General features: G+C 35.3%; 2 protein-coding genes across 3 annotated transcripts; one reads left to right on the plus strand and one right to left on the minus strand.

Moving 5' to 3' along the window:
* Window positions 1–1984: 1984 nt before the first annotated feature.
* On the minus strand, window positions 1985–4602 carry LOC132151355 (cytohesin-interacting protein-like). The gene is made up of 8 exons (XM_059559450.1): window positions 4448–4602; window positions 4231–4271; window positions 4075–4129; window positions 3822–3924; window positions 3641–3731; window positions 3094–3160; window positions 2799–2865; window positions 1985–2067 (listed from the first exon to the last, which is right to left on the minus strand). The coding sequence occupies exons 1-8, from the start codon at window positions 4583–4585 to the stop codon at window positions 1985–1987; spliced, it is 645 nt and encodes a 214-aa protein (XP_059415433.1). The 5' UTR covers window positions 4586–4602.
* A 1071-nt stretch (window positions 4603–5673) lies between these two features.
* On the plus strand, window positions 5674–10901 carry LOC132152058 (uncharacterized protein C7orf57-like). 2 transcript variants are annotated; one of them, XM_059560710.1, is made up of 8 exons: window positions 5674–5797; window positions 6254–6328; window positions 6480–6656; window positions 7066–7159; window positions 9226–9337; window positions 10430–10512; window positions 10633–10733; window positions 10836–10901. In XM_059560710.1, the coding sequence occupies exons 2-8, from the start codon at window positions 6292–6294 to the stop codon at window positions 10886–10888; spliced, it is 657 nt and encodes a 218-aa protein (XP_059416693.1). In that variant the 5' UTR covers window positions 5674–5797; window positions 6254–6291; the 3' UTR covers window positions 10889–10901. The 2 variants fall into 2 exon arrangements, with proteins under 2 accessions (XP_059416693.1, XP_059416692.1); XM_059560709.1 differs by having other exon boundaries at window positions 5682–5835.
* Window positions 10902–12284: the final 1383 nt, after the last annotated feature.

Consider the following 12284-nt stretch of genomic DNA (forward strand, 5'->3'; position numbering starts at 1 on the left):
AAACGACTCATGCACATTGAAAAGTAAACCAAACCACCTGAATGTGAAAAGTTAATGTGACCAGTCTATGGAGGAGATTTGCATTGTTAGTACAAACACAGAAACCAACCACCAGGGCGCAAACTCTAAAACCTCATTGTACTGACTCAGTAATGTGTCTTACTTTGTTCGTGTCGGCTCTCTGGCACTCTGTCAGAAGGTCTGACTCCGGTTCCTGTGGTTTGGGAAGGATAGCAAACCTTGAAGGAGAAGGATGCTCAGAAGTAGTCTCTTAGCTGTGTCTGTGTCCCTTCCTTCACGACTCGGTGGAATCTACTGGCATTGGGTGACACAGCCTCACTCTCATTCCCAGTGGCAAAGTTGATGAGAATTTTACCCCCATTGTTTGGAGAACAGTGTGGTTTGGGTTCTAATTCTGGGAGTGAACATGGGATTGTGGGATTAATGGGTTCAATGGATATTCAATTCAAAAACTGGCACTCTCTATTTTGAGTCAATTCAATTTTCTTTTTTTTTCACTGTTCCCTCATGAAAAAGAAGTGTGCTTACAGGTAATTGTACTGAATGTACTCTTGTAGTGCACATTAAATCCTAAAAATATGTTTTAAAAACTGTGCTTGCAGTTCAAATTATGTTATTGAAATAAAAGGCAACATTAATGTACTTAAATAGAGAACAACATTTTCATGTTTCTCAACACAGTAAAGTGCCCTTTTAAAAAGTGCACATTAATAAAGCAAAATGATCTTTGGTTTTGCTTTAAAGAGCACACTTACTTTAATGTCTTGACTAATAAGACATGAATCCACATGTAAAGTACTTAATTATAATGACATTTAAAGTAATACATTTTCATTAATTACAAATATTTGAATACATAACAAACACGTTTTAATAGAAATGCCATTAAATGTAAGTATTTTGTTTTACTATAAATGCTTGTTGGTACATTCAGCAATACACTTTTACCATATTTCAATAAATCAGAAGTAATTATGAAATGACATAAAATATATAAGTTCATACTTAAGTGTTTCGAAAAGTGGCACAGTTAAGTTTTAAGTATACTGCATTTAGTCAATTTAAACTGTCTATAAAAATCTATAAAATCTATAAAAATTCTGTGGGTTATCTAAGAAATTAGCAAAATCTTACTTGGGTTTACATCAGTTTGGTTGATCTTTGTATGCTCACCATTCAACACTTACTTTAAAGATATTCTACTTTTAAGAAAAAATAAAAATTAGGTGTCCGAGGGGTCGTACGCAGAATGACGGATCAAATTTACTGTCAATCAAGTCTTATAAAAGTGATGAGAATGACTGGGTGTGTTTCTGATACGGGATGTACAATAAATGACGTGTCATTTCCTGCCATGCTTAAGATCGGTGTGGTGAATGAGAAATGCATCTGGTGTTTTACCACTGACTGAGATGATATCTGGGAAACCTATGTAAACAGCAGACAAATCAACTTATGCAAACCACATTCAGCAAGATTAAGTGTACTGTGAGAAACAGCAGCAAAACATCATTTGTTATAAAAGTTTATTAAAGAAGCATTATATAAATATGAAAATGAATAAATATTAGTGCACTTTGTATATAAATACACAAAACACATGTAGACAAAATATATTAGATAAAATTAAATAAAATGACAATAAAAATGATTGCTTAATAGTGCAAAATACACAAATACAGTACAGATAACACAAATGCAGTATGATTGAAATAAATAGTTAAATCTTATACTGTACATCAATATTTAGCTTTTCATTCACTAATTCAAAACATGATGTAACACTGATTTTAGAAATACAGAAAAATGATCCTGTCTCTTATTGGGTCTCCTTGACCATATGGCCAGGGTATGTTTTAACTTTAAAATGATTCAGGAGCACAGGAGTACCCAGTCTACTTGATCACAGAGCTTAGTTTCAACCCTAGTCTAATGCACTAGCTAGAAACCCCCACAACCTTGATTAGGTCTGTTTGATTGTACTGAAAGTGGAAGCAGAAGATCCTGTAGGAAGGGTATAAGACTTCTGGATGTTTTCAATGGCACCTGAAAACAGGGAAACAGATTGATTTAAATTTACTTGCACTAAAGTGTTTGTGGGGACATAATAGTAGATAACTAAAATGAATAACAATTGTTCAACTGAAAATATTTATTAGAGCTATTTTTCTACTATTTATCACAAATTATTATTCATTATAAAGTATTATGCTATTCTACGTAATACTTTTTAACATATGTAATTCCTGTAAGTTCTGTAAGATCCCTTAAACATTTCTGTTGATGCATACTCTTAAAAAAATAAAGGTTCTTTATTGTCATAAGGTTCCATGGAGGACCTTAAACATCCATGGAACCTTTCCATGGCATAAAAGATCCTTTAGATTATTAAAATTTTCTTCACACTACCGAAAAATGGGGAACCAAAGATTGTTCTTTTAAGGCACCACAGAGTATACATTCTGCTTGAATAAACCAGTCCAATTGCTGTCAAGACACATTTTACATGAACTGACAAAACATTTTTAGATGGTATTTGTGCTAAAGTTTCATATCAGAGCAGTATCAAGAATTGTCAGTAAAGTATCTTCCCGTAAAAGCCGAATTTCTCCATGTAAGCACACATGACGCCCACACACACACACACACACACACACATATGCTCTTGTTGACATCATGAGGTCAAAGTGTGGCTTTATGGGAAATGTTTTATGTGTTTCTATTGTGGTAGTTTATAACCACATCTCTCTGTCTTACTCTCACACATGAACACACACCTCCTGTCAGACGCATTTCCTCTGTGATGAGTGTCTGAAGCTCTTCGCATTTCTCTGTAAACTGTTGCTGTAGTGTGGTGTAAAGGTGAGGGGGAAACACAGAGAAAGAAAAAAAACCCGGTTAACAATGAGGAAATCTGTTTTGTTCACAATTCGCACAGTTACCCAATACAATAACATTACCGTAAATAACTACTGATGCACAAGTTAAGCAAGACAGTATAAAAATGCATTATTATGGTATAAAATAGGACGGATGTTATTAAGAAGTTTTCAATATTTTGAAGAAAATCACCTGCAGGAGATAAAGCTTCCGAAGCAATTGCCTCTGCTTTTCTGTAGCACCTCTGATAACCTCCAACCTTCAGTCAACACACGAGAAATATAGGGTTAGGCAGGGTTTTGACTGATTCACAGAGCTTAATAACAATAAAACTACTTTGCTAAGACAATATTTGTATAGGCTAGTATTGTGTACTATTGTAAAAAATAGTGCAGTACAATAAAAAAGTGTCAATACAATATAATGAAATGTGATGCTTCACACACAAGACACAACTTCTGTAAACATATTTTTAACCATAAATAAACAGATTACATTTTTCTTGTTTGAAAATGATAAAAAACTGAATTAAAGTATATTTATTTATAATAATAGTAATAATGTAAATATGTCGATTTTAACTGGTAATTCACAAATATTTTTACACAGCATAATGTAAAATAATTCAGTGAAACAATGCAGCATCTTACATTATTTTCCCTTTAGACTAGTGTTTAACTGTATATTGATGTTTATAAACATTTTAACATATCAAAAATGTAACTGTGTTTGTACTTACATTAAGATGGAGGATTTTTGAACCAGATCGTTGATCTGCTGAAGAGTGGATCCAGCAATGCACACACTGTTGACTGTTATAATAACATCACCTGAGGTGAGAGGCGAAGAGATTTGAATAATGAGAAAGTGTGAATGACACTGGTGCTTGACAGAAATGAGCAGGTGTCTTGATAACTCACCTGTCAATAACCCACTACTCTCTGCAAGACTGTCCTCCTTCACCCAACACACACATGAGCCCAAATCCTGCTCAGCACTGATGCTTCTCTCAACACTGCCTTTCTGTGGATAGGGAGTAAAGACCCAATCAATTCATCATCCAAAATTCAATTACCCCCTGACAGATAATAAGCCTTTAGACAGCCGCATAATGCTTGAATGAATAGAGAGAAAATTATAAGGAGAGTATGAGAAGAGAGAGAGGGTGGTTACCTGGATGTCAAACCCAAAAGTTTCATTTTCTTTCCTTCTTAAAACAACACTTTTCCTGTTAACCAAGCAAGATACACAGAGTCAGACCAACTCTAATGTTGCATATGTGAGTCGACGAACTTATAATTAAAATCAGTAACTTTTTTTTTTTTTTACCTTATATACTGCTCTGTCGTTTTGTCTTGGGATTGCACAACCTATAAAAATAACAGTCCATTTTGTTAATCATAAAAATAAGTCACTAGGTTATTATATTGTTTATATAGATATTAGATATCAAATACTAGAAATATCAAATCTTATCCAACATCCAGCATAACAAAGAAATGTCAGAAATAAACTTAAACTTAAAACTAAATTACTAGTCACTTACATTTCTTTTAACTTTGTTCCTGATTGTTTTATGATCATTAGTGTTCTTCTGTGTTTTGTGTCCAGTGTTCAACAGGTTGCTTGTCGCACAGCTGCTTTTCCCCAGCAGTTTTCTTATGTATTGAAGAGATGCTGTCATCTTCAGAGTGTATGCTGACATCTCTGCTGCTGAGAACGTTGCTCCTCCGCCTTTTACACACGCCTCTGAACGGATGTCATGACATGTGACCACAGTAAAGTCCCCTGGGCTTCACAAACTTTAGATTTTACTGTAAGTCTGTCAGAGGTGCTTAAACTCGCCTCTAAAACAACAACAAAAACTAGATCTAGATTAATAGGCTATGGATCGCATATATTTTGTGTTCACTATTCTCAGGATGAAGTTGTTAATGTACTTTTCAATTTATTCATTTTATTATTTAGCCTAGTTTATAATTGATATATTTACAAGCAGAAAATGCCTCCTATAGCCTATTTAAATTTATGCATTTAGCAGACGCTTTTATCCATAGCGACTATCATGAACAGGCTAACTTACAACTTTATTTAGCTTAAATCATGAATTCATGAAATCTGCTTTAAACTGCCTTCAAACAGGCTAAAAATTGGTCTAAATGTCTTCATGCATTAAAATAGTAATAAAAAAACTGATCAAGCTGAACAACAGATTTAAACATAAACATATTAATTCAACTGAACTAATGAATTCACAGCCACAGATTTAAACTTCCTTCAAAATAAATAAATAAATAAATAAAAAGCCAAATATAAAGTTTGTGTCATAATAATGTTTTTTTTTTTCATCATATCACAATATGATGCTACACATAGGAGAATTCTTGTGTTTATCAGACTTAAGTAAAGACATGATGTAGACTGTGGGGAGAAACATCATACAGTGTTAAGGTTAGTTAGTAAAAATGCAACTGTTCATTGTTATTTGTGCTGGCTCGGATACAAATGTTAACAGTTAAATTTTTAATTTTAATAAGTATTATTACAATATAAAATTAACTTTAAGGAGAATGGGTATTGAACCTTCATGCTTTATTTTCTGTTGGCAATTTGACATGTAGGTTTCATATGCTACACTTTGCCCCATAGAAAGGCTATGTATGCCCTGCTTTATTTAGGCCCATCCCCTGAAACATGTGTGACTGTATAAAAAAAAGTGTGTCCTCGCCCCGTGTGGAGGAGGTGTGTTTCCCCGCTTCTTGAAGATTGTTTTCTATCCAGTAGGTGGCAGGCAAGGCGTCTCCCGGTTCAGTTCGCAGCTCTCTCTGATGAAGAAGAAGAAGAAGAAGCATCTAGGCGTCCCCCCTTGCCCCTTCTGCGCGCTGATTAACACGACGTAGGCTTTGTCTCTTCCACATCCTTTTGTAGCCTCTGGTATGTCACCAACTATGTAATTTATTATCTTAATTTTGCTCCCAACTCAGGGTTTTTTTTTATCCTTAAAGGCTGTGATTCTATTTTTTAAAATGTGCGCTGATAATCGGCGTGTCTTGTACAGATGATGCTTGTGGTCCTGATGCTGCTTTTGTTACTAGGCGACCGGGTTTGCTCGCGAGCTAAATGATAAAAAAAAGAAACATCTTGAGAGAAATAGCTAATATAACCACAGTGTTTTAAAACGTAATCAGTAATGGCAGCATGTATTAGCTTTGCTAAGTTAGCTCTATACACGCCTGTCGAGCTGAAACTAACAGCAATTCGCGGTTTAACTGGATTTTTAAGGACGCATTAAAAAGGCAAACTGTTCGACTGACCTTCTATTTGGTACAACTTTCTCTTTCTGCAATTTCAGCGCTATCAAACCATCACTGACCACTAAGACACCCAGTCATGGCTGCCGAACCTAATTATCGACGAACAAAACCTGGTAACGGCCCTTCTGGGAAAACCATTATGCTGAATCTTTTTTGCACATCAATTTATGCCTACATTGCTGTCACATAATACATGAATGGTGTTTTCCAAAAGCATTTCTGATTAAGGCAAATGACAGTACAAGTATTATAATTTGATTGTAGGTGTTAGGACAGCTAACATTGCTAGTTCAAATGGAGCTGCTGGGCCCTCGTCACAGATTCCGGGCTTATCTGCATCTGCCGACATCACTCCTGAAGAAAAAACGAAAGGAAGACGTGTAGGAATTCAGGCCTCCGACTCGGATTATGTTAAACTTGCAAAACAAGGAGGACAGAAGGGTAATTGTGTCACACTTGCATAGAATGTATTATTTTCATTTTTATCTTCAACTTTGCCAATATTTACAATATGTTAAAGTGAAGTATATATTTACTATTACTGCAAGTGATTGTGAGAAATTATCTCAAAACCTTACCTAAACTGTGCACAGTATTTAATGACTTATTGTTAAATAAAATGACCAATAGTTAGGGCAAGGGCATTTTTACACAAAACTGGATTACAAAACATAAAATCAGCTTGTAGATGATGCTTGGGATCCTGATGCTGCTTTTGTTACTAGGTGACCAAGTTGACTCGCAAGCTAACTGATAAACAATAAAACATTTTAAAGGAATAGTTAAAATAACCACAGTAGATTTGATTCCTTTTAAACACACCCATGATTATCTTTCAATTCTGACATAGGTTTGTTGAGGCATGATGACCCTGTGGAAACTAAATCTTACTGTTGCTACAAACCCGCTAGTTGGTTCTCTGACACAGCTGATGATCAAGAGAGGTGAGAATTTGTCAGCCGACATGGAGTTGTTTTGTACAGAAATAATGAATGGAGCCAAAAGCCTTGGAAATACAACATTTTGATTTAAAGAACGATCATAGATAGATTAGAAGATATCTCAATTCAGTACAAATTGTTTGGCTACGAGGCATTATGAATGTGTCAATTAGTTTAGGTATTTTAAGGAATTGTTCACCCAAAAACGAAAATTTACTCATCCTCAGGCTATCCAAGTTGTATTTGAGTGTTTGTTCATCAGAACAGATTTGCAGAAATTTTGAATTACATAACTTGTTCAGCAATGGATCCTCTGCAGTGAATGGGTGCCGTCAGAATGAGAGTTCAAACAGCTGATAAAAACATCACAGTAATCCACACAACACCAGTCCATCAACATCTCGTGAAGCAAAAAGCTGTATGTTTTTAATAAATAAATTAATCATTCAGATGTTTTACATTTCAAACGGAGTCCTCTGTCCATTACTGTTGCTTTATCCAATTAAAAAAGTCATCTCTTCTAAATCAGGAGAGAAATATGCACAGCTCGTGCTCCATTTACAAGCAAAAACAGTTCAAAACAGATTTTGATGTGAGAGGACAACAGGGTGTGTAATTTTTCCTTTAAGAAAGTGTTAATAAGGATTATAGACTTTTTTTTTTTGCTTTTTTTGGCTAAAAGCACGGGTTTAAAGTTAAAACTTCCTAATGATGGATTTGTAATGAATTAAAAACACAGCTTTTCTCTTAACAAGATATTAAAGGATTAGTTCACTTCCAGAAAAACCCCCCATGTCATCTAAGATGTTCATGTCTTTCTTTCTTCAGTCACAAAGTAGTGTCTGTGATGTCACCCGTAGGTATTTGAAGAGTGCTTTTTTGAAGCCTAAAGTGGGCGGAGTCGACCGTCGCCATCTTGCCAGCGCGTCACACCCAGATAATGGAAAATGAGCAAAGAAGTGGCACAGCAGCGGCAATCCACCTGTCACTCAAGTGTCCACGCCCTTAATTATGCAGAACCTTAAAGCTTAATATAATTTAAACGGATGTGTTATAAAAAAATTCATCCCCTCACAGTTATCATGAAGGGCAGATATTAGATATAGACCAATACCACTTTTTGTACCAGACTGTAATCACATTTTTGTCTGCTGTAAAGTTGGGCATTTTTATGTGGGGAATCTATGGGAAAGTCAAATGCCCTTTACAAAAAAAGGTAAACAACGATGTCGGATGATTGGAGGTGAAAATGAGATGGAGTTTTTCACCCTACACTATCTTCTTTGAAATACACAGATGAAGATCTAACCTCGTGTGACCTTTCCAACTTGATTACGTAATGTGTGAAATTGAATTTGCAGATGTGCATCGCGGAGCTAGTGCAAGACAAGCAATTGTGGTAAAAAGTATAGAAATTTGTATTTTTTTTTTTTTTGAAAATGACAGATCGTTTCCTAGGCTGGGATCGTGTAGAGGCCTTTGAAGCTGCATTGAAACTGCAATTTGGACCTTCAACTCATGCGGTCCGATTGAGGTCCACTATATGGGGAAAAATCCTGGAATATTTTCCTCAAAAACCTTAATTTCTTTATCAGAAAGACATGAACATCTTGGATGACATGGGGTAAGTAAATTATCAGGATTTTTTTTTATTGTGGAAGTGAGCTAATCGTTTAATTGATGAACTGTAGTCGTGTGGATTACTTGTGTATTATTGTGTTTGAACTCTCATTCTGATGGCACCCATTCACTTCAAGGATCCATTGGCGAGCAAGTGATATAACGCTAAATTTCTCCAAATCTCTGAAGAAACAAACTCATCTACAAGGCTTGGATGATTTAGGATAGTAGATTTTTATTTATTTATTTTTTTCATATTCTTTTAAGACTTTCTAAATCTAGCATGGCATATTCAGGCAGTTCAACATGGTCCATATAGGGTGACATGGAGGACTTATATTCTTCTCTCAGTAAAATTATAGGGTTGTGTTGAGACAAAGGGGTGTGCCCCATCCATCCGCTGTGGTGGTGTGAAACTGGGGTTCAATAATGTGATCTTATGCTTACAGCGGAAGTAATGCTACTACCCCTGATGGAATCAGCAAGTCTAAAGGGGTCTTACAACACCTGGAGGCCCCATTTGGAACTGATAACTGTTCAGCCTGGGATTCTGGTAAAAAGGTGACTGGATTAGCACAGACCATTCTTAAACCTCCCATACTTCCTCCTGCCATCATATTACAAACAGTCTTTAAGTTGCCTTTTTTTGCCATGTACCTACAAAACCATAATAGTGAAGAAATCTTCTTCATTTGAATAATTTGAGAAAAAACTCCAAGCTGCATGCTGTCGCTTTTGTTTTCCATCATTGTGATTCTGCTTTTTCTTTCTTTCTTTTTTTTTGACTGGTTGACATAAAGATATGTCAAACCATGTTCTCTCATAGGACAACATATAGTATTAAATATAATTTAGCAAGACATCTTCTGTGTTTTCATTGGGACTTTTTAGGTGTACACATTTGATAAAATTGTTTGCTGCATGGCTATTTATGTCATACCGCATGGACTCTGTTTTGCACTGTTTTCCAATCCTTGTTGTCATGGTTACTGATTTGATTTCATCTTTATGTTCAGGTTTGTGTTTCATTATCTCCCCTACTTAAGTTCAGTTCTTTTTTGTGTTTGATTGTAAGGTCTTGTATAGCTGTTGAATTATTATTATTAAAGATGTATGCACAGCTTAGTTTGACAGTTTAGTTGTAAAGACAAAATACTCTACAATTTAAAATAATTTGTTGTAGTTAAGTTAGGGTTGCATACTATGAAAGCAGATACCTTAAAGTACTAATGTTAGTGAACAAAGACTTTCAAATGTACAAACCAGTTTGTCATATTTGAACTATAAGGAACTGGTTCTTTTAGAACGCTGACTCAAATGACTGTTGCTATGGCTGTGTAACATTAGATCTGTGGTTCTCACTTCATGTCCTATCATGTTCATTGTTAAAACAGGAAATTGAATCATCTTATTGCATTATTAGTCATTTATTATTCTGCCTTCATGCTTCTCATCTTTCTTTTTATGAATGATGTTTTGTCCCTATGCGTTTGCCAATTTCCTTTTTTATTGCTGAATGGAATTATCGATTGTGAATTTTGAATTAATCACATGCATAGAAGGTTTCGTTAGTAGCATTTCATACCATTATATGAAACTGTGAATAATTTAGTTTACTCCTAAAATGATCAAACATCATATTTCCTTATACAGGATGGCAGCCATGCAACATCGGAGATGCAGAAACTCTCCCTAAGCCAAAACGAAATTGCAGAAGCCAACAAGTTCAAGAAGATGTATGTTTCTTTTTAAATTTTTAGCCTCTAAATTTTTTTTCCAGATCCACAATAAAAAAACATAATTAAACTCTTGAAATGTTTTCAGTATATGTAAGTATTTGATAATTGTTTCTACAGTTCCCATGATAAGAAGGCGGTAGCTCCAGTGAACATGTCCAAACTTTTAAGTTTTGGTTATGTTGAGGAAGAGAATAAATCTCTCGATGATGATGCTTCAAGTGAGACTTTCTGTTTTTTTTAGTATAACATCATGATTGGTTTTATTTTTGCATTGCATTTATATAATTGCAAAACTAACTTGTTTGCGTTTGATATTTTAGGCATTACCTCTGAGCAGACCAGCACCATTGCACCAGAGGATGAACTGGAATAAAGATGATGTCCCCCCTTCTTCATGAATTGTTGTTCTCTCGTATCCACTAGGTCCTCTGCATCAGTCACCCGCTATCTGCTTTATGCAAAAACACATTTAGATATCTGTACCCCTAGAAGGAAAGGATATTTGTAAAGTGAAAACCAGCTGTTTCTCGCCTCACATTGTCAGTGGATATGACAAAATGTGTAAGCTGCAAACTCTTTATTACACACTCCATGTCTGTAAGTATCTGGTTTGAACACTTTGGGGGTGTTCTTATGGCCCAGTAGTTAGCTAGTTGAGTGCATGATGAGCACACAAGAAGGTTACCATAAAATGAATGACGCAGATGCCATTGGTAGGGATTTGAGAACCGGAAGGGGGTTCGGGGAGTTCGCGATTGTGAATGTCTGTTGTTAGTATTGATGTGATCGTAAATAATAATAGATTCAGTTGTTTTTGGTGTTCTATGCTGTTTAATTTGAATGTTTCTTCCTTCTGAAAACAATGTTTACACTTGCTGTCAGTTCACATCTATTAATGATAACTGAATAAATTTGCATGTGCATAAAATACTTTGTTTTAGTCATTGTTTCAAAGGTTGAATGCATGGTTATCTTTACAGATTTTCAATTGTTTCTTCAATCAAAAATGCTAATCAAAAAAAAAAAAAAGTGTACAAAATTATCAAAAAGAGGCAAACATTTTAATGCTAAATAATAATGAAAAGATAATAAGAGGATATAATAGTCAATCAAAAATACAAAAATCTTTCTGACCCCTGAAACGGACCCCAGTAGTATGTTTTAAATAAGATAATAAGTGAAGTATAACTCTCCTTAAGAAGAAACCAGAGTCCAGAGCGGATGAGAAACAGGTCTAACCTCAAGATGTTTCATTTTAAAAATTAAAACAAGCTGAAGTGGTGATAATCAAACTATAAAGGCTTCAGGTTCAGTCCCAGGTCGAGTCGACCCAGCACTGGAGAGTTACTGATGACAGTCCTACTCAAACATAATATTTCCCTTGACTTGGGGATTTCAATTTTAGGCTCTGCAATTAGTCTGCTGCAGGTCACATCAACATCTGCTAAATGCGTCCTAAATACATCTGCATTCTTAGAAGCTGAAAAGGTTGTACTGCAATACAGTACAATACTGTTTCTATATAACCTTTTGGCATTTTTGGTAATTATTTTGAATACCCACAGGTTCTCATAACAGCCCTGAAAATTGGACTTGTAACTGGTCTTTTGGCTTCGAACAGGTCCAAGACTCTGTGTGTGTGACTAGTTGGCAGAACATGAGAAGAGGCTCTCCTTTAAGTTAAAAGATGAGGTCCAAACACCTGATGTGTAAAGCAGAAGGAGTCCTGAACTAAGCTCAAAAAAGCTTTGGTGCTCTATATGGCAGAA

Source organism: Carassius carassius, chromosome 10 (genome assembly GCF_963082965.1).
Source record: "Carassius carassius chromosome 10, fCarCar2.1, whole genome shotgun sequence".
In the NCBI taxonomy this organism is placed as follows: Eukaryota; Metazoa; Chordata; class Actinopteri; order Cypriniformes; family Cyprinidae; genus Carassius; species Carassius carassius.

What these genes read in the sequence shown, in the direction of transcription:
- LOC132152058 (XM_059560710.1), top strand. Translation starts at nt 6,292, where the DNA reads ATGGCTGCCGAACCTAATTATCGACGAACAAAACCTG. An exon ending in CCTGGGATTCTGGTAAAAAG is followed by an intron (nt 9,338 to 10,429) that starts GTGACTGGATTA and finishes TTCCTTATACAG; the next exon opens with GATGGCAGCCATGCAACATC. An exon ending in GCCAACAAGTTCAAGAAGAT is followed by an intron (nt 10,513 to 10,632) that starts GTATGTTTCTTT and finishes TTGTTTCTACAG; the next exon opens with TTCCCATGATAAGAAGGCGG.
- LOC132151355 (XM_059559450.1), bottom strand. Translation starts at nt 4,585, where the DNA reads ATGACAGCATCTCTTCAATACATAAGAAAACTGCTGGGGAAAAGCAGC. An exon ending in GGAACAAAGTTAAAAGAAAT is followed by an intron (nt 4,272 to 4,447) that starts GTAAGTGACTAG and finishes TTATTTTTATAG; the next exon opens with GTTGTGCAATCCCAAGACAA. An exon ending in GAGTAGTGGGTTATTGACAG is followed by an intron (nt 3,732 to 3,821) that starts GTGAGTTATCAA and finishes CTCTCACCTCAG; the next exon opens with GTGATGTTATTATAACAGTC.